General features: G+C 47.7%; 1 protein-coding gene across 13 annotated transcripts in view; it reads left to right on the top strand.

Moving 5' to 3' along the window:
* The window catches only part of TNS3 (tensin 3), a 310,203-nt gene that overhangs the window by 108,613 nt on the left and 181,499 nt on the right, over nt 1-20,091 (top strand). Inside the window, exon 1 of one of the 13 annotated variants that reach the window (XM_010374407.2) lies at nt 6,218-6,239. The exons of 11 other annotated variants lie outside the window; for them this stretch is intronic. Coding sequence is in view for 1 of the 2 variants with exons in the window: in XM_010374403.2 (XP_010372705.2) it covers nt 6,335-6,388 (54 nt within the window). In the remaining variant the exon portion in view is untranslated. One more of the 13 variants, XM_010374403.2, reaches the window with a different exon arrangement.

Raw genomic sequence — 20,091 nt, 5'->3', positions numbered from 1 at the left:
AAGGCATTGGGGCATGCGCCACCTCTCCACGGGTCAAGCGGAATGATTTTGGAGGGATGTCAGAGGCAAGCTACTGGCACTGGATTTTGGAGGGATATCGGAGGCAAGCGTAGCCTCATTGGGACCTCTGGCTTTTCAAACTATAAAGGGACAGTTGGTGTCTTTCTCATCTGCTTACATTACCTTTCCATGGGCTGTGGTCTGCTGGGTCATAGCGAGAATGCTTCACCATTGCTCAGGTAACTGCTGTCCCTAAGGCTGGGAGAGGTGGCCGGGCTCCTTACAGTGGAGTCACAGCCTGTGGTCCGGCTGCTCTGTAAGTCTACATGTATGTGTACACGCATGTGCTCACATGCACACACAGGCACAGAATGTAGTAGTAGGTGTGAGCATGGACTAGAGTTGGGCTGAGTCCCATTCCGGCTATGACACTAGTGAGCTGTGTGACCTTGAATGGAGTTTTTTCACTTTTCTAGGCTCCACTTTCCTCTTCTGTAAAATGAGGGTGCCACCAGCTCCTCTTGGGGTCACTGCCAGGATCGAATGAAATAACATGCTTAGATCCTCCGTGCTGGTGTGACACAGGGAAGACACGTGATGTGTGGGGAAGAGCCTGTTTGGTTGTGACTTGGCTTCTGGTGCCCGCAACCTTTGCTGTGTGCCATTCATTGTTGATCTGGTGCTCCTGACGGAGAGAACCAGTCTGATGAGTTCCAGAGCGCGTCCCCTGCTTCCTGAGGGTGAGGATATCGATGACAGACACTTACAGTAGATGATTTCTGTGATCCCGCATTTGCAGACTTGGAGGCACCACCGCGGTCGGAACAAGGGCACACGGGAGTCTGTCCTTGGTAGTTGCAGGTTTGCAAGATCTTTTCACGATGCTGTGGCCCAACAGTGGTCCCAATGGTGGCCCCACAGCTTTTGATAGAAGTTCAAGGGCAATGTCCTTATTTTTTTCCGCCCTGTGTTTACCTTCATACCCTCTGCGAGCGACTGATTCATACCAGCAAATCTTGGTGCCCTCAGGTGTAGGGCAGCCTTCACTAGGACACCCTGAAGCCATGTGTGGGACCCACTCCACGCCCCCCCCGCCCCTCCCCCGGCCTCCTAGGCAGCCCACAGCCAGCCTGCTTCCAGGGAGGGCCTGGCCTGCCCCAGGGAAGTGCCGCCTGTTTACAGCGGGGCTACTGTCCTTGAAGGAGGCCGGTGTCCCCGCCTTCTGGTGGCTGCCTCCAGTGTGGGAGGGTTCAGGGCAGTGCCTGATCCAGCTCCGGGCAGGTCCCGAGCCCGGGCCAGCTGCCTGCACTCACTCTGTGATTGTTCTTGCTTGGCCTTGGCCATTGTGGTCTGTGGCCCCGGAAGAGGGGTTGGGTAAGAATAGTGGCTGAGTCATCAGGGCGGTGCTTCTCTTGGTTCACCTAACCTGACGCCAGCGCCAGCGGGCTGGTTCCCTCCAAGGTGACCGCAGGGCTCACATTTCAGCCTCAGGCTGGAGCTCACACTCCACCTTTGCACAGCTGTGTGTGCAAGGTGCATGTGCCCGTGGTCTGTGGTGTGAGGTGTTTTGTGTATGCTGTGTTTGTGTGTTGTGTGATGCAGCATGTGTGTTGTACGTGAGGTGTGTGTGGTGTGTTTTTTGTATGTTTGTGAGTTGTCTGTCATGTGTGTTGTATGAGGTGTGTGTGTTGTGTGTTGCGTGTGAGGTGCTTTGAGTGTTCCAATGTGTGTAGTGTTTTGTGTGTGTTGTGTGTCATGTGTGTTTTGTGTGTGTTGTATTGTGTGTGAGGTGTTACGTGTGTGTGAGGTGTTTTTTGTGTATGTTGCAGTACATGTGTGCTGTGTGTGAAGTGTTGTGTGTGAGGTGTTTGTTTTGTGTGTGAGGTGTTTGTTTTGTGTGTGAGGTGTGTCTGTCATGTGTTGTGTGTGAGGTGTGTGTGTTGTGCTATGTGTGTTGCGTGTGGTGCTGAGGTGTGTTGTGTGTGAGGTGTGTGTACATGTCTGTGTTGTGTGTGTTGTGTGTATTATGTGTGAGGTGTTCTGTGTGTGTTGCAGTGTGTGTGTTGTGTATGTAGTGTGTGAGATGTGTGTGTTGTGTTTATGTGTTGCGTGAAGTGTTTTGTGTATGTGTTGTGTTGTGTGTGAAGTGGTTTATGTGTGTTTTGAGGTGTTTTGTGTGTGTTGTGTGTTGTGCGAGGTGTGTGTGCTGTGTGTGTTCATGTGTTGTGTGTGGTGCTTTGTGTGTGTATTGTGTGTGAAGTGTTTTGTGTATGTGATACGTGCTTATAAGGTGCTTTGTGTGTGTTGTGTGTGAAGTGTTTTGTGTATGCTGTTTTGTGTGTTGTGTGTGGCATTGTGTGTGAGGTTTTTTTGTTTGTGTTGTGTGTGCATGTGTTGAGACTTTGCTCAGTATGTTTTGCTTGAACTCAGAAAGCCAGACAGAGGAAGTGACCAGAGCAACAAGACCAGCCAACACAAGGACAGGACAGATGTGACTGTCAGGAAGTCTGTGCAGGTCATGTGCTGCCATCCTTGCCTCTGCCCCAGTGGCCGTGATGGAGTCTCATGAAGCGACTGGATTCTTTCTGAAAGAATGCTGACCAAATGGATGATGAGGAGCTTCAGATAAATGAAATCACTTTAATGATCTCCATTTTATTTTACAGAAAAATTAAGCAAATTTCAAACAAAACACCCACGCTTTCCACATGTAAACTACCGGGTGGGGGGCTTAGTGAGCTGAGCATCCGGTGATCTGGGACAGTGGATCCAGGTGACCTATGTGGGTCTGTTCTGCCGGCCCCAGCTTGCAGTGGTCTCTGCATGCATGTTGTCATAGAAGGCTTCCCGCAAGTCTGTTGGTACGTGTTTCTTGTCCTCACGGCCCATAAGTCCAGGTATTTGATTGGACATTGGTTACTTCCTGCTTATGGATTGTTTCCACCACTGCGGTAAACTTCAGAAACATAGTCACGGGTCTGTACACCACAGCAGAGTCTCGGCTGAAGATCACCTACACGTGTATGTATGCATGCACATGGTGTCTGGATCCACCGCTGCCCCTTTCAGATTCTGTGTGTCTCATCGGGAGCCTTCATGCAAACATATTTGACTAGAGTCACAGTGAAATTGAGTTCTATTAGGTCAATGGAGATACACAAATGTCCTTGCTCCTTAATCTCTCTGATCTCCAGGAAGCAAAGAGTTTCAAGGATCCTGTTGGATCAGCGTCCAGGTGTTCCATTTGGTCAGAAGAGCCAAACTCAACATCTGTGGCTTTGGCAAAGGTCAGGCGAGACCCAGAAATAAAAATACAAACAGGGCCGGGCACAGTGGCTCACACCTGTAGTCCCAGCACTTTGGGAGGCCGAGGCGGGCGGATCATGAGGTCAGGAGATCGAGACCATCCCGGCTATCACGGTGAAACCCCGTCTCTACTAAAAATACAAAAAATTAGCCGGGTGTGTTGGCGGGTGCCTGTAGTCCCAGCTACTCGGGAGGCTGAGGCAGGAGAATGGCGGGAACCCGGGAGGCAGAGCTTGCAGTGAACCGAGATGGCACCACTGCACTCCAGCCTGGGCAACAGAGCGAGACTCCGTCTCAAAAAACAAACAAACAAAAAACTGATACTGCATTCCTCAGATCTTACCTTGACACTCAGTCATCATAGAGTGGTGTTTAGTTAGCCTGTGCACGCAGCATTTGGGCATTGGCGGGGCACAGTGGAGGACAATGGGTGTGGATGCTGAGCAGTCAGGTGGGAGGAGGGCTGCGTGGGTGATCACACCCAGATTGGGAGGGCTGGATGCGCATGAGGTCCCTCAGCTGAAGGTGAGGAAGGGGTGGCGCCAGCACTGTGAGTCCGTCTCCTTCTCACCCAGTGCCCCTCTGGAGGGTGCATCGTTGTTGGGGGATGAGCTGCAGCCCCATCTTCCAGCTGCTGCGTCCTGAACAGCAATGGCTCAGGGTCCTGCCTCATCACTCCCCATGACCTCAGCCCTGAGAGGTTGTGGATGTGTTGCAGGATGGTTCTCTGTTGCTTTGGAACAAGTGAAGGCCAGCAGGAGTGTCGGGGATTTACTCTGTGAGAGGGAGTAGGACAGGCTGAAGATGTGCGGAGATGTGGGCTAGGGCTTCCTGTTCCCACGGCACACCTGCGGCCTCTGGTCTAGACGCCTCCAACCTCTAGAGAGTGGCTTAGGCAAATCAACTGTAAGGCCTGTGTAGGGAGCTGCCAGGGAGCAAGTTTAGGGTCACAGTCCTGGACTGCTCTGAGATTTCTGTGCATTTCACCCCTTTGAAAGTGTCTCCCTATTTCCCTGTGCACGTGCCTTTCTCTTGATGGGCACACACAATGGGTACCAGTGAAGAAGGGCAAGCCAGTGGGCTCCTTTCCGAGTGACACTCACACCTAGCCTTGCAGGTAAGGAAACGGCGTGCAGTGAGAAGAACATTCGACCTGGAACACTCAGCAGGGCATCCCTACTTCTCACAGACCCAGAGAACCATCTGTAGGGGAGATACAGGGGGTTGAGTTGTGTTCCCCTGAAATTCATGTCCACCTGAAACCCCTGAATGTGACCTTATTTGGAATGATGATGGAGATGAGGTCATGCTGGGTTAGATTGGGCCTGATTTCCATGACTGGGTTCTTGTAAGAAGAGGAGAGGATGCAGACAAGGGGAGAAAGCCAAGTGATGACAGAGGCGGAGGCTGGAGCCACGTGTCTGCAAGCCAAGGAACCCCACTAATTGTGGCAGCCTGAGAAGGTGGAAGAGGCAGGGACAGATCCTCCCCAGGGCTCTCAGAGGCGTAGAGCTCCTGCCGCCTTGATTTCAGACCTCCAGCCCCTGGATCTGCGAGAGAACACATGCCTTGTTTGAAGCCACCCACTTTGTAGTACTTTACAGCAGCCTTAGGAAATTAATACAATGGGGTGCATCCCTTCCCTTCTTTCATGTTAATTAGTTGTTCCTCAGGCATTTCTGGAACTCCTTTTTGGCCCATGGCGCTCCAGCCTCATCTGGGTGGAGACACGCACTGCGAGGAGCTGGTACTCAGTGGCCGCCCGAGGGGGAGGTGGCTCCTGGGCAAGGCTGGCCGAGGCCCCTTCTCCAAACTGCCGCATCCTGCTCAGATGGAGCAGACTTTGAGAATGGGCAGAGAAACAGCAGAAGATGTTAGTGGAACTTGTTTAAAAGAGGAGCTTCTGGTGATAAACTGTCATTTGAATTGGGCAGCGTTGTAAGGTTTCCATCACCCCAGGACTCTTCCAGGAAAGGCTGACAGGGCCCGCGGGTGCTCTGGAGCTGCCTACAGGGGTCAGGCCCTAAGTCACTGGGTGCCCAGGTTGGAAGGGAAGATCCCCTTCCATTCCATCCTGAACGACTCCATGGGTGAGTGGGACCCAGGACGGCTGCCCTTCAGAGCTCAGCCCAGTTCCCAGAGACAGAGACGGCGAGATGGTTACCAGGATGGCCCCTGCCCTTGGTCCTGGCCTCTGTTTCCAGCTGCTCCCCACAGCATCTGCTCAGTTGCCTGGTGAGGCCATCATGACCCTGTGAGCACAGACTTCTGGGACTGAGGCCTGTGGGTTGTGGCACCCCCACCCTCACCCTCTCTCCCCACAGGCTAAACTTTGATCCGTACTTTTCCTTTGATTTCACCGTCTCCTCCCACATCTAAAATAACATCCAGGCCTTTGGCTATTTCCAAAGGGTTTCTGGGAACTCAGCCCCAGTGAGGAGGCTTCCCGGCAGCCTTGGCCTTCCCTTCAGGCAGACTCCTCATCCACAGCCAGGAATCCGCAGGTCTCAGTTCACTGACCTGCTGAGAAAGAGGGAAAAACCTTCAACACATTAAAAAAAACGAAAACAAAACAACAACAAAACAACACCCGGCAATGTGAGCCTCACACAAGCAGGCACTCTCCCTTTGTAGCTGGAATTTGAAAGTGGTGGGTTGGATACTGTTCCTGAAGCTATTGTCCCGCCTCTGCAGGTGGAGGGAATTGTGAACGGTCAACAGCAGGGAACACATTAACCCCGGTGTCAGCTTACATCCACCCAGGAGCACAAAGCCTTGGCTAATGATTAAAAACCCACCCCAGCTAGGAGGCCTGGGCTGCAGGTGTGTGGCTCACAGGCGCTGGATTCCCACCAGCCCTGACCATTACCTGCATCTGTGGTTCAGGGTTGCTGCATTTCTCTGCACTGGGGACTCTCCTCCTAAAGTGACAGGTGGGCTGGGTCAGGGCTGGACGCACCAAAGGCACCTTCGGCTGATACATTGTGGTATGGTCCCTGGACGCACCTGTAAGCAGTGTTTCGAATGAATGAATGCTGCCAAGTCTGATGGCTGGACGTCTGCTGCGGACAAGAAAAATCAGGTTGAATGGGATTTCTTTTCTTTCATGGCACAGATTCTAGAGCAGTCACGTGTTTTACTTATTTTTTTTAAGATTTTTAAAGTTGTTTAAAAATTTTAGCTTTTATTTTAGATGTAGAGTGTACATGTGTAGGATTGTTACCCAGGTGTACTGGACGCAGGTAAGGAGCATAGTACCCAATAGGTAGTTTTTCAACCCACGTCCCTCTCCCATTCTCCTCACTTAGGCAGTTCCCAGTGTTTACTGTTCCCATGTTTATGTTCACATGTGCTCAGTGTTGATCTCCCATGTTCCCATGTGAGAACATGTGGTGTTTGGTTTTCTGTTCCTATGTTAATTTGTTTAGGGTTATGGCATCCGTGTCCATCCATGTTGCTGCAAAGGACATGATTTCCTTCTTGTTTATGGGTTTATAGTATTCCATGGTATATATGTACCACATTTTTTTTTTTTTTGGAGACAGAGTTTCACTCTGTTGCCCAGGCTGAAGTGCAGTGGCACGATCTCGGCTCACTGCAACCTCTGCCTCCCGGGTTCAAGCGATTCTCCTACCTTAGCCTCCTGAGTAACTGGGATTATACGTGCCTGCCATTATGCCTGGCTAATTTTTATATTTTTATCAGGGACAGTGTTTTACCATGTTGGTCAGGCTGGTCTCGAACTCCTAACCTCAGGTAATCTGCCCTCCCTGGCCGTTCAAAGTGTTGGGATTACAGGCATGAACCACTGCGCCCAGCCTGTACCACATTTTCTTTATCCAGCCAATGCTTAATGTCACTTAGATTGATTCTATATGTTTGCTCTTGTGAATAGCATGGTGATGAACATATGAGTGCATGTGTCTTTTTGCTATAATGATCTATATTTCTTTGGGTATATACCCACAAGGGAATTGCTGGGTTGAATAGTAGTTCTGTTTTAAGTTATTTGAGAAATCTCCACACTGCTTTCCACAGTGGCTGAACTCCTTTACTTTTCCACCAGCAGTGTACAAGCATTCCTTTTCTCTGCAGCCTAGCCAACGTCTTTGTTTTTTGACTTTTTAGTAATAGCCATTCTGACTGGTGTGAGATATTCAACCTTTGTTGGATGCATAGTTTGTGAATATTTTCTCCCATTCTGTAGGTTATCTGTTTACTCTGTTGATAGTTTATTTTGTTATGCAGAAGTTCTTTAGTTTAATTAGCTCCCACTTGTCAATTTTTGTTTTCCTTGGAATTACTTTTGGGGACTTCGCCATAAATTCTTTGCCCAAGGCTGGTGTTGATAAGGGTATTTCTTAGGTTTTCTTCCAGGATTTTTATAGTTTGAGGACTTACATTTAAATCTGTAATCTATCCTGGGTTAGTTTTTATATATGGTGAAAGGTAAGGGTCTCGTTTCATTCTTCTGCATATGGCTAGCCAGTTATCCTAGCACTATTTATTGAATAAGGTGTCCTTTCCCCATTGCTTGTTTTTGTTGGCCTTGTGGAAGATCAGATGGTTTTAAGTGTGCAGCTTTATTTCTGTTTTCTATTCTGTTCTGTGGTGTATGTGTCTGTTTCTGTACCAGTACCGTACTGTTTTGGTTACATTAGCGTTGTAGTATAGTTTGAAATTGAATAATGTGATGCTTTTGGCTTTGTTCTTTTTTGCTTAGGATTGCTTTGGCTGTTTTGGCTCTTTTTCGGTTCCATATGAGTTTTACAATATATTTTTCTAATTCTGTGAAGAATAATGTTGGTAGTTTGATAGGAATAGCATTGAATCTATAAATTGGGTAGTATGGCCATTTCTTCCAGTTCACGAGCCTGGGATGTTTTCCCATTTGCTTGTGTTTTCTCTGATTTCTTTCAGCAGTAGTCACACATTTTAAATATGGAGGGGTCCTTGAAGGCAGTGGCCATGTGTGATTGGTTCAGGAAATAGCAGTAATTACTGAAGGGGAACATTAAATACTGATTTTTTTTTTTTTTTTTTTTTTGAGACACAGTCTTCCTCTGTCTCCCAGGCTGGAGTACAGTGATGTGATCTCGGTTCACTGCAACCTCCGTCTCCCGGGTTCAAGTGATTCTCATGCCTCAGCCTCCCGAGTAGCTGGCATTATATGCGTGTGCCACCACACCCGGATAATTTTTGTATTTTTAGTAGAGATGGGGTTTCACCATGTTGGCCAAGCTGGTCTCGAATTCCTGACCTCGGGTAATCTGCCTGCCTCAGCCTCCTAAAGTGCTGGGATTACAGGTGTGAGCCACTGTGCCTGGTCTAATTACTGTATTTTTAGTAGAGACGGGGTTTCACTGTGTTGACCAAGGTGGTCTTGAACTCCTGGATCTCAAGTGATCTGCCTGCCTCATCTTATCAAAGTGCTTCTTTTTTTTTTTTTAATTAATTATTATTTTTTTGTTTTTTGAGACAGAGTCTTGCTCTGTCATCCAGGCTGGAGTGCAGTGGCACATCTCCGCTCACTGCAAGCTCTGCCTCCCAGGTTCACGCCATTCTCCTGCCTCAGCCTCCCGAGTAGCTGGGACTACAGGTGCCCGCCACCATGCCGGCTAATTTTTTTGTATTTTTTCAGTAGAGACAGGGTTTCACCGTGTTAACCACGATGGTCTCGATCTCCTGACCTCGTGATCTGCCCGCCTTGGCCTCCCAAAGTGCTGGAATTACAAGCCTGAGCCACTGTGCCTGGCCTGATTTTTTTTTTTTTTTTTTTTTTTTAATGTCTGTAGTTGGAGAGAAGTTGGCATGTGACAAGGAGGCGTTACAGATTCCAGGTCAGGGGAGGCATTCGACTGGAGCATTATTTATTTTACCTGAGTGTATTTTACCTGCAAAAGGGATACCTATCTAGAAAACCGCGCACAACAACATCCCCAACCTACATCCACTTGGGGGACAGCCGGCGGGCGCTGTGGGAGGGAACTGGCTTGGTCCAGGAGCCAGGGCCTAGGCTTAGGCTGCTCCTGTTATATACATGGCCTTGTTCTCTAACCTTCTGTTTTCTTATCTTCAAATATGGGGGTTGCAGGGCTATGAATTTGTGGTGTCCTGTGGCTCAATAGTCCTTGTTTAGAGAAGCAGGTGCCGTGGCGGTTTCCTCAGGTCACTGAAGGCATCTTTAGCTTTTTGGGCAGAAACTTCACTCATGCTGTGTGTTGCTGGGGACCCAAGTCTGAGTGTCAGTCTGCCAGCAGCAGGGCAACTATTGCCCTCAAAATCTGAAACTTCATGGACTCCTGGTCCTCATAGCTGCTGTGATAATTGTCTCATTCTCCTGGTGCATTTATAACAGGTTTGTTTAAAATGTGCACTTTCCTGAGAGTATTAGAAAACAATTTTTGTTAAAAATTAAAAAAAAAAAAGTCCTTGCTAGAAACCTTGTCCTATTTGGAGGCTCAATTGTAAAGGAAGAATAAGGAGAAACATGTTTAATTGCATGAGTATTTTCTACTTTAGTAGAAAGTTTTCTCTACTTCGTTTTCCAGCATGATGACCACCGGCACTCCTCATCCCGTCCTCTCTGGCTCTCAGGCCCTGGGGGAGCCGCATGGCCTGTCTTTCCAGAAATAATGGAATTTGAAGAGAACCTGGGGTCGTGGAAGATGAGGGACTTCACAGGGGCAGGCTGTGCTTGCATCCAGGTTGTAATAGCTGTTAGCTTTGTACTTTGGACACAGATGTAATTTTCTAATGTGTACCACAGACTTTCAGAAGTACTACTTACACCATCACCACCACCATCATCACCATCACCATTACCGCCATCACCACCATAGCACTCCCTAGTTACCTTTGGGGGATGCTAGGGAGCCAACTCATTCTGATTTGGTAAATAAAGAGAAGCAATTGAGCATTTAACCTCTGGGAACTGTTCTTTGGAGTTTCCAAATAAAGGAAGAGGGAAAGTTGTATTGAAAGAGGAATTCTAGCTAATAAACCTTGAAAATGTGATAGGGTTAACATAGTGCCCTTTCCAAACTCCTAATACATGACTGTCTGGTTCCAGGCTGTGGTCCTCTGTAACCTCCACTATCACAAAAGGGGAGTTAGACCACGGGTCATAGGGTTGTAAGCCTCTTCTCAGGAAGTACACGGCCAAGTCCTAACCCCAGCTGAGTCCTCACCAGAATCAAATCAGAATCAGACCCAGTCTCAGCTCCATCTGCAACTGACAGGAAGTCCAGGGGCCAGGACATCTGTGAAGCCACACTGCAGGGCTCAGCAAAATCCAGGGCAGAGGGAATTCTCCTGGGTAGAAACAACCCCAGTCTTTTTCAAATAAATTGCAAAAGAGGAGAAAGGAAAAGGAACTGGGCTGGGTACTGTGGCTCACGCCTGTAATCTCAGCACTTTGGGAGGCCAAGGCGGTGGATCATTTGAGGTCAGGAGTTTGAGACCAGTCTGGCCAACAGGGTGAAACCCCGTCTCTACTGAAAATACAAAAATTAGCCGGTCGTGGTGGTGTGCACCTGTAATCCCAGCTACTTGGGAGACTGAGGCAGAAGAATGGCTTGAACCCAGGAGGTGGAGGTTGCAGTGAGCCGAGATTGTACCGCTGCACTCCAGCCTGAGCGACAGAAGCTCCGTATCAAAAAAAAAAAAAAAAAAAAAAAGGAACTGAAGTGACATATTAAATAAACATCATAAGACTTTATTCAGATCCCAATTCAAACTGTAACTTAGACTGTAAGAAGAAATCCAAACAACCCCAAAACACTTATAGCAGAGAAGTTTGAACATGAATTAGATATTTTAAGGAATTATTCTTCACAATACTGGTAATTTGTTCTATGTTTTAAAATGTTCTTGACTTTTAAAGATATGTACTGAGATATTTATGGATGAAGTGGTGTGATATCTAGGGTTAGCTTTAAATGGCACAGTTGGGGGGTGTGTCGGTGTATAGATGCAGTTCATTTGGGGACAGGTTGGTGACTGGAAACCAAGTGGTAGGACCTGGGGCTCCTGATCCATGTGTCTCTACTTCACAGGGGTGTTGTGCAGGGTGCAGAAGATGTGTTCAGGCACAGAGCTCAGGCTGGTTGGTCACTGTTTTTATTATATGACACACCAGTGTTTCCCAAGCCAGTGTCCTTTCCCCCTCTTGCACAGTTATCTTCCATGACCTAATGGCTTAAGACTTTCCCACAAGTCTCCTGTGCGGCATTGAGCCGTTGACATCTGGGTGATATCCCCTCAGCAGTGCTACAATGTGTCTTATTTGATGAAATGTTTCACTGAAAACCCACTGAGTTTGTCAACACATGGCACAGAGTTCACGGGGTGCTTTGTAAAACAGTAACACTTGCTTCATAAAGCCTTTAAAGAAATCATCCCGAGTAAAGGGTTGTTTCATGCTAGCCAGGTATATTTTTACATTTTTTTCCCCCTGGGAAAATCATACAACTCTCTCACCAGGGAGATCAGCCTTGATAGGTTTTGTGCATGGAAGGAAATAGGGCCGAGGTGCAGGCATTCAGTGAGCACAGATTGTGATTCAAGAGAGCGAAGCACTTTGGAAAATTAGGAGAGTTAAACACGGACTTGGACTTGTATGACGTCCTGAGCTCCCCATCATTGGTGCCATTTAAGTGGCTGGAAGTTATGTTGTAGTGCTCGTTCTTAGGGTGATTGGGAGACTGAGTGCAAATGATGGCAGAGGATGCAGTAAATGAAGCCCGTGTTGCATGTGGTGACAAGGTTGTTAGTATAAACCACACTGATGCACAAATATTTTAGGTCAGTGGATCTCAGAGTGTTATCTACGACCAGCAGCATCAGCATAAGTCTGGGAACTTAGAAATACAAACTCTTTGTTCCCCCTCTGACATGTTGAATCAGAAATTCTGGGATAGGGCCCCTAAATCTCTGTCCTAATATGCCCTCGTGGTGGTTTCTGATGCAAGCTGAAGTTTGTTCAGCCTATTTTAGGAGATGACTTGCTGGAGTGGGGCTGCCACCCGGGGCCACCTTGAGCAATCCTGGGGGTGTTGAGGGTGCTGGGGGCATAAGGTTACTGGGAACTCGGCAGCCTCTGGGGTTTGGGTGACCTGACGTTTATGATTTCTTTCCACCTGAGAAACTCTCATTCTCTGATGCCTTTCTCCTTTCCATCCTGGGCAGATGACTGTTGGCTTCTGTCATACGTGCTGTAGAAAATATTCCGATGCCAGATTCCTCAATGTGTTTGCCTAGAAAATGCTTTAAGCTTCTCAGTGCAAGACATTGCCAAATCATTAGAGGTCCTCAGGTAGGGAGTGTAAATCTGGAAGAGAAGTGCATATCTTTAGAAGAAAGCATCCGCAGCGGGGACTTGTCAACCTGGAGCTTCCTTGTCAGGAGGAAGGATTCCTCCAAGGCTTCGCTTTCTGTAGCAGCATGAGGCTTCCTAGGAATAAAAAAGGAGAGTCAGGTAGATAAAAATTATAAGTGGACTAGGCCGTGATTATGGCCCTTTTAATAATGTTAGAGTGACAGGTGTATTAAGTGGGGACATTAGAATTAGAAACTGGCAAGTTTCTACCAATTTGAAATCTACAAATTTAAAGATTAAATTACAGTTGATTTTCATTATTTGTGGATTCCATATTTGCAAATTAGCCTCCTAGATACAATTTATTTGTAACCCAGAAATCAGTACCAAGGACAGTTTTGTGATCCTTTGAAGACATGAGCAGAAAGACTCAAAATTCGAATTGCCTACCTGCATGTTCCCGTCTAACACTGAACAAAGTAAAACTCTTCCTTGTTTCAGCTCATACTGCAGACAGGCATCCTTCCCATAGTCTATTTAGTGCTACATTTCCCCCATTTTTGTGCTTCTGTTGTTGATTTTGCTGTTTAAAATGCAAGTGCAGTGCTGATGTGATGTCCAGTGTCCCTCAGCACAAGAAGACTGTGCTGTGCCTGATGGAGAAAGCACATGTGTTAGACAATTCTTCCTTCAGGTGTGAGTTACAGCACCAGTGGCTGAGAGTTTCATGTTAATGAATCAACAGTATTTATTAACTTAGGGTCTCTCTTTGTCACCCAGGCCGGAGTGCTGTGGTATGATCTTGGTTCATTGCAGCCTCTGCCTCCCGGGTTCAAGAGATTCTCATGCCCCAGCCTCCCGAGTAGCCGGGATTACAGGCTTGCACCACTACTCCTGACAATTTTTACATTTTTGGTAGAGATGGGGTTTCACCATGTTGGCCAGGCTGGTCTTGAACTCCTGACCGCAGGTGATCCACCCGCCTAGGCCTCTCAAAGTGCTGAGATTACAGGTGTGAGTCACTGCACCCGGCCAAGGTTATGTGATGAATCGGTTGGTGAAAACACTGTAACTAGAGCTCGAAGGACCCTGTGTATTTCTCCTAGAGACAGAAGCTCAGTGTTGGTCAAATCAGTGTTTGCAGCGACTTTATAGAACACGACTACCTCCAATAACGAAAATCAACTGTAATTAATTAGATATTGATTAGGGTCCGTAGTAACACAGCCCCATCGTCAGGTTTTCACTTAATGATTCTTTCCCTGAGCTTACCATCTTGAGAGAACAGATCCCAGCCCACTTTCTGGCTGTCTTCTGTGAACCTATGATGGGCAATTCTCCTACAAACCAGAGAGGCATGGAGAAGAGAGGCACACGGGGGAGGAATTGGGGCAGCGGGCTATCTAGTCTTGGCTCTGGAGTTGTAGGGAGGTAGGAAAGTCGATGGTCCCTCATGGTGGAGTGAAAGCTAAGACAGACCTGGCCTGTGTCCTAGCACTCCCCTCACTGCAAATGGGCTCAGGTGGCCAAGCCCGGTCCTGGGTTTGCACTAGATGAAGTGACAAAGTGCGGATGATAAGGGTTCCTTGCTCAGCAGGCTGCTATAAGGATGGAGAGAGAGTACAAGCAAATCATGTTGCATTATGTCAGGAATAGAGCGGATGTGAAATGACTTGCTGTGACAGTGATCGTTACTGGTATTAATGCAGTGGCAACAAGGAGGGTGATTGCTGCTTGCATGTCACTACGCATTTGGCTCCACATCCAGGCAGAACCTGTCATTTAAAAGGATCAGAATTTATAAGTGATTATTGAACTGAAATATCAGTTAACTTGCAGAATTCTGAACCTTTCACTTTAGCATTCCATTGTGTCTGAAAACAGCTAAAAGTGGCCACCTGTCTTTGACGTACCATCCCATCCTGTCTTTGAGTTCTCTCCGGGGTTTGGGGTTCCCTGTCCTGTTTTTACGTAATGTACATCTACAATGAGCCATTGAAATTTCTCATTTGGGGTTCCTCATAGTGTAAGAAAGCTTAAAGATACTTAGGAATAATCAGAGCATAGAAATCCTCTGGACTCTGCCCCAGCTGCCTTACAGAAACTTAATGAGTTTTACCGACTGCCTCGTGCAAGGCTCTTAAAAACCTCAGTGTTCACAGCAGTAACAAATCCTTTTTTTGCTCACATTTCATTGATTTCTGCAGTATTTTATTAAACTCTGCAATTATAATAACTGGTACAACCGGCATTTGGAGGGTTGGGAGCAGACACAGTGGTCATTTGGCCAGCTTTTGACAGAAGGTTCTACACAGTGCGGGACTGCAGAGCCCAGCCTGCTGGCTCCAGGCATGCGGTGGGGATGCAGTGCCCGGCTCCTCAGTAGTAATAATGATGTTCCTGGACGGGGTGGTGAGGAAGGCCCTTGGGCCCCTTCAGTCTTCATCTAGTTCCTACTTTTGCACTGCTAGAGTCTTGGCTGACTGAGCCCCTCAGTGGGAGCAGGAAGAGCCAATTCTCCAGTGCTCCTTTGTGGAGCCCAGCCAGCTGGCTCATGGCATGCATTCCGTATTGTCTCACGGAACAAACAGGGAGACAGCAGATCCATGGTTGGTGGAAAGCCTATAGAGGTGGTTTTGGAGTGACCTCATTTATGTGGTTCTTGGAGGGCAAGATGCAATTTCATTCCAACCAGTAAGCAGAAGAGACTCACACGCGAATGTGGCTTTGCTCAGTCTGGTTCAGCTTCCAGTACACTCATTTCTCGACATACAGCACTTAATGCAGGGCTCACTGTCTTATGTTTACGCCCACCCATGTCCCCTCATCTGTCTGTAAGCTTCCCAAAGGCGGGAATATGCTCTTTCCCATTTTTTTTTTTTTTCAACTCCAGTGTTTTCAGTGAGGCTGGACACATACAAACAGTTGGAAAATAAAATTTGAAGTTAATTACTCAATAAACTTATTTTCTCATGGCGGTATCTATAGATCTGTAATATTAAGTTACATGGTGCACAGAAAACCTCTCTGGTTTAGAGCACATCCTCCTTCAGCTTCATTGGAAGTTACTAGGTGGAGGAAGAGCTGAAAGTAGTTGGATATTTTGTGTCTCAATGCTCCTGCTGTTCCTCCTCCTTCAGTATTTTGGCATGCCCATCAAATTGTCCAATCTTCCTGGTTACATTAACCAGTTTTACTTACTGGATTGTTTTCCCCACAGTCCCTCCCTTTTATTTAATGTACATTCAGTAGGAGGAGGCAATGTTTTTATGTGTGTCTAGGGGCCGTTCCGGCCCCACATCTTATGCCACTCCTTGCTCTACTGCTGCTGTTCACAGTCAACCTGGCTTCCTGCTGGGAGAGGGTAAAGTGAGGGTAGTGCTGGGCAGCAGGTGAGCATCTCCAGGCCACCTGCCCATCCTGGGAGCTGAAGGTTGCTCCTGGCAGTAACATTGCCCAGACACCCACCAGGCATCTCTGAGCTTTCAGATGGTGTCTTGGTCAGCTTGGGCTGCCAAGACAAAGCACCACCGTTGGGTGGCTGCAGCAATGGGCACTTATCACCCTTGGTCCTGGAGGCTGGAAGGCTGAGATCAGGGTGTCTGCGGGGTTGGATTCACCTGAGGGCTTTCTCATTGGCTTGTAGGCAGCTGTTTTCTCCCTGTGTCCTCACATGGCTGCCCCTCTGTGTGTGTCTGTGTCCTAATCCTCCCCTTCTTATAAAGATACCACTTGGCCGGGAGCGGTGGCTCAAGCCTGTAATCCCAGCACTTTGGGAGGCTGAGACAGGTGGATCACAAGGTCAGGAGATGGAGACCATCCTGGCTAACACAGTGAAACCCCGTCTCTACTAAAAAATACAAAAAACTAGCCGGGTGAGGAGGCTGGCGCCTGTAGTCCCAGCTACTCGGGAGGCTGAGGCAGGAGAATGGTGTAAACCGGGGAGGTGGAGCTTGCAGTGAGCTAAGATCCGGCCACTGCACCCCAGCCTGGGCAAGAGAGTGAGACTCTGTCTCAAAAAAAAAAAAAAAGACACCACTCATACTGGATTAGGGCCACCCTAATGGTGTCATTTTAACTTAATCACTTCTTTAAAGACACTATTTCCAAACTGTCACCCTCTGAGGTCCTGAGCACTAGGACTTCAACATATGGATGTTTGTGGGAATGCATTTCAGCCACTAACAGATGGTACCAGGCATTTTGTCAGCCTCCAGTGGGGAAGGGGACAGTGCTGCCTTTGCCAGATATGGTGGGTAATAAATCATAACTTGAAGTAATGGTCTTGATTATGGAACAGATGAATCCTCTCTTCCACTGCCCTGCCCCTCTTTCATTAATCATTCAGTTTATAAATATTTATGTCCTGGGGACCTCTGATGCACCCGGCACTGGGCCCTGTGTGGGGATGTGGGGGCCTGCCGTGGTTCTCTTGTGGGGGAATTTACATTCTAGGACACTCTAGTGGCATAGTCCACTTGGTGCCTGAGACTGACCTGGGAGGGGATGAGGGTGCTTACAGAGATGGTTGGAGGTGCTCTTTTCCCCTCTGCTCTGTTCTCTGGGACATTGGTTTCATAACTATCCAGACACTTCAAGTCCCTTTACCTTTGACAAGATAGTTTCTTTTTTGGAAAGGAGATAAAATATGCTTAAATAGAAAAAGATGGAATGGGTTTCACGTTTTGTATGTTTCCTCTTCTCTGGGATGATGCCTGTGGTCCTGGAAGTCACAGCACTTTCTAGAGGAAGTCCTAGTGATGTGAACCCCAAAGCATGTGGCATCTCTCTCTGGGTGTTTATCCCGAGGCAGCCACTAAGGATGTTCACATTTTAAACTATAGAATGTTTCTCATAGCATCATTCATAAGAGTGGAAAATTGGAGACCAAAAAACATGCCGTTAAAGGGGGATTATGTTCCATCTGGATAATTGGGTACCATGCCACTATTAAAAATTGCAGTGCAGAAGAAAATATAGTATGGGTGGAAGAAATTCAGTAGGGGTCCTTCCTGTTTGGCTAAAGTTGGTTATCTTGGGGTATGGGAGGGAGGGAGAGGCTGATTCTGTCTGCTTCTTTTTGTGTATGTCTACTTTCTGAATTTTCTATAGCAGAGTAACTTTTATCGTAAGAATGAAAGTAAGTAGTACTCGTTATTTAAAAAGCTGGGTCTCAGAGCTCGCTTCCCAAGGGCAGTGAGGCCCTGATCTTCAGCCACAGGGGTCTACACAGGCTCCTCAGATGGCCTGGGGCCTGCGTGCCTGGGGTCTGACTCCTGAGCTGCAAGCCCCCACTTGCGGGAGGGGCTGGGGGGACTGCTTATTCCTCATGCAGAAGCCTTTGTCTGTGGTCGGCTTCTGCTCACGAAAGACGGCTTGAGCAGCCCCGTTTTTCACAGCTCATCCCAGTGCAGACTGATTTTATTTCATCTTGTTTTATATTATATTTTATTATTTTCAGATCCAATTTGCACAGGACATCTAATCTCTCTGAGATAGAAATGAGGGGAAAAAAAGGTTGGGGCATCCAGGAGGTAACGGCATTCTAAACTCGAGCCACTGACTCATGAGGCACTTCCAGATGGAAGCCTCAGAGGTTAGAGGACACATCTGTCCCCATGTTGAAAAGGGAAGTGGATGCCCTGTGCTCAGCCGGTGAGGCTGCCCTTTGGCAGAGCCCCAGGTGACTGGCGTGTGTGTGGGAGTGGGGAGGAGCCGTGGGCCCTGGCTTAGAGCACTGATCCTGGGCAGATGTGGCCTCAACTGACTAACCAGATGACCTTGGATAGGTCTGTTAGATACCAAGGACATTATTTCTTCATCTGTAAGAAATTGAGTAAGATTGCTCGTGTTTCTTTCCTCATCTGTAAGAAATTGAGTAAGATTGCTCATGTTTCTGTGTAGTGTAAACATCATGTATGTGGCATATTGACATTATTTCGGAATGAGACACATTGTCTCAATAGGTTTTAGGATTGACCTGAGCAGACATACTTCCTTTTTTTTGGTGCCTCAGACTATGTCCTCTTCCCAGAGTCTCCTGATAGGCTCAGGGTTCTGCTTGTGAGCTGCTAGGAGCAAGTGCGGGGTGCTCCTCAGGACAGCGCTGGGTCCCTGTCATTGTTCCTCTTTTTACAGATGAGGACACTGAGGGGACAGGGCTCACTGACTGCCCAGAGTACCCTGTCTGTAGGGCAGGGCTAGGATTTGAGCCGGGCTCCCTGCCTCCAAGTCCTTTCCCATGGTCCTTCAACTGTAATACGCTCTGCCTCTGCAGAAAGGATGAGTGGTAGCGGATGGGTGGAGGGCACCATAGTGTGTAGTGGTTGGAGGGGACTGATTCGGAGTTCCATAGAAATAGGGAGCATTCTAGGTGCTTGAGTGGCAGGAAACCATGGTGATGATGGGTTTTTGATAGCTTGGGTTTCAGAAGTGGTAACGAAGTTAATTTAGTGGAGGAAGTGGGAAGATGAAATGGACAGTGATGAGGAGGAGTGGCCTCTTGGAGGCTGTTGACGTGATTTGGAGTGAGAAGGGCCTGTCTCTGAGATAGGTTGCCTATCCATGGCATGTGTGTGGAAGTGGGGAGGAGCTGTGGGCCCTGGCCTACAGCACTGTTTCTGGCCATACGTGGCTTTTGCTGACTAACCAGATGACCTTGGACAGGTCAATTAGATATCAAGGACATCATTTCCACACCTGTAAATAGAGAACATTTCAGTGAGGAATTGCGTAAGATCACTCACACATCCCCACTCCATCTTCAGTGGAATTACCCAGCTAGCTTAGAATGAACCATGGCAGGAGTATTTACACCATAGGAACGGACAGAGGATACATCGAGGTGGTTGCCTCTCCCCTCCCCTCCCCTGTCCTCTCTTCTTCTCCACCAGCACACCTCCAGGGAGAATGATATGGGAAGTATTGGGCCCACATTGAATATTTTAAAAGTCATTTATAAAGAAAGTGAGGTTATTATTTTCTTAAAAGAAAGGGGTAAGGTAGGGAGAGAGAAAGTTACTAGGCTACTGAATTGTCCTACACAATGGGAGTCCTTGGAAGACAGTCTCGTTAATGTCATTCACTGATACTCATAACCTTCTAAAGGACTGAGAAACACCCAAGAAGGAAGAGCTGAAAGCATCCTTGAGGAACCAGGACCCGTTGTTATCCAGCTGGTTCTCACTCTTGGAGCTCCATATGTGGAGGGGGTTGGCTGAGGTGAGCATCAGGTGCTGGGCAGTGAATGTCTGTTGTACGTGTGCTTGCCAGGCCTGGATGTGTACGTGCTGGTCCTTGCACATTCCCTGTTGCTGACTCAGCATCATTTACTTCCTTATCTTCAGGGGACCTGGTTCTGTTGGCTTTGTCTTCCTTCTCCTCACATCCTGAATGGATGCCCTTCTGGCCTCCGTTGACTGCACCAATAGTAATAATGTAATATACTAGTAAAAGCTGGCACGTGT

This window comes from Rhinopithecus roxellana, chromosome 6 (genome assembly GCF_007565055.1).
Source record: "Rhinopithecus roxellana isolate Shanxi Qingling chromosome 6, ASM756505v1, whole genome shotgun sequence".
In the NCBI taxonomy this organism is placed as follows: domain Eukaryota; kingdom Metazoa; phylum Chordata; class Mammalia; order Primates; family Cercopithecidae; genus Rhinopithecus; species Rhinopithecus roxellana.
The sequence above is the reverse complement of the archived record's forward strand: the minus strand, read 5'-3'. Positions and strand labels throughout refer to the sequence as shown.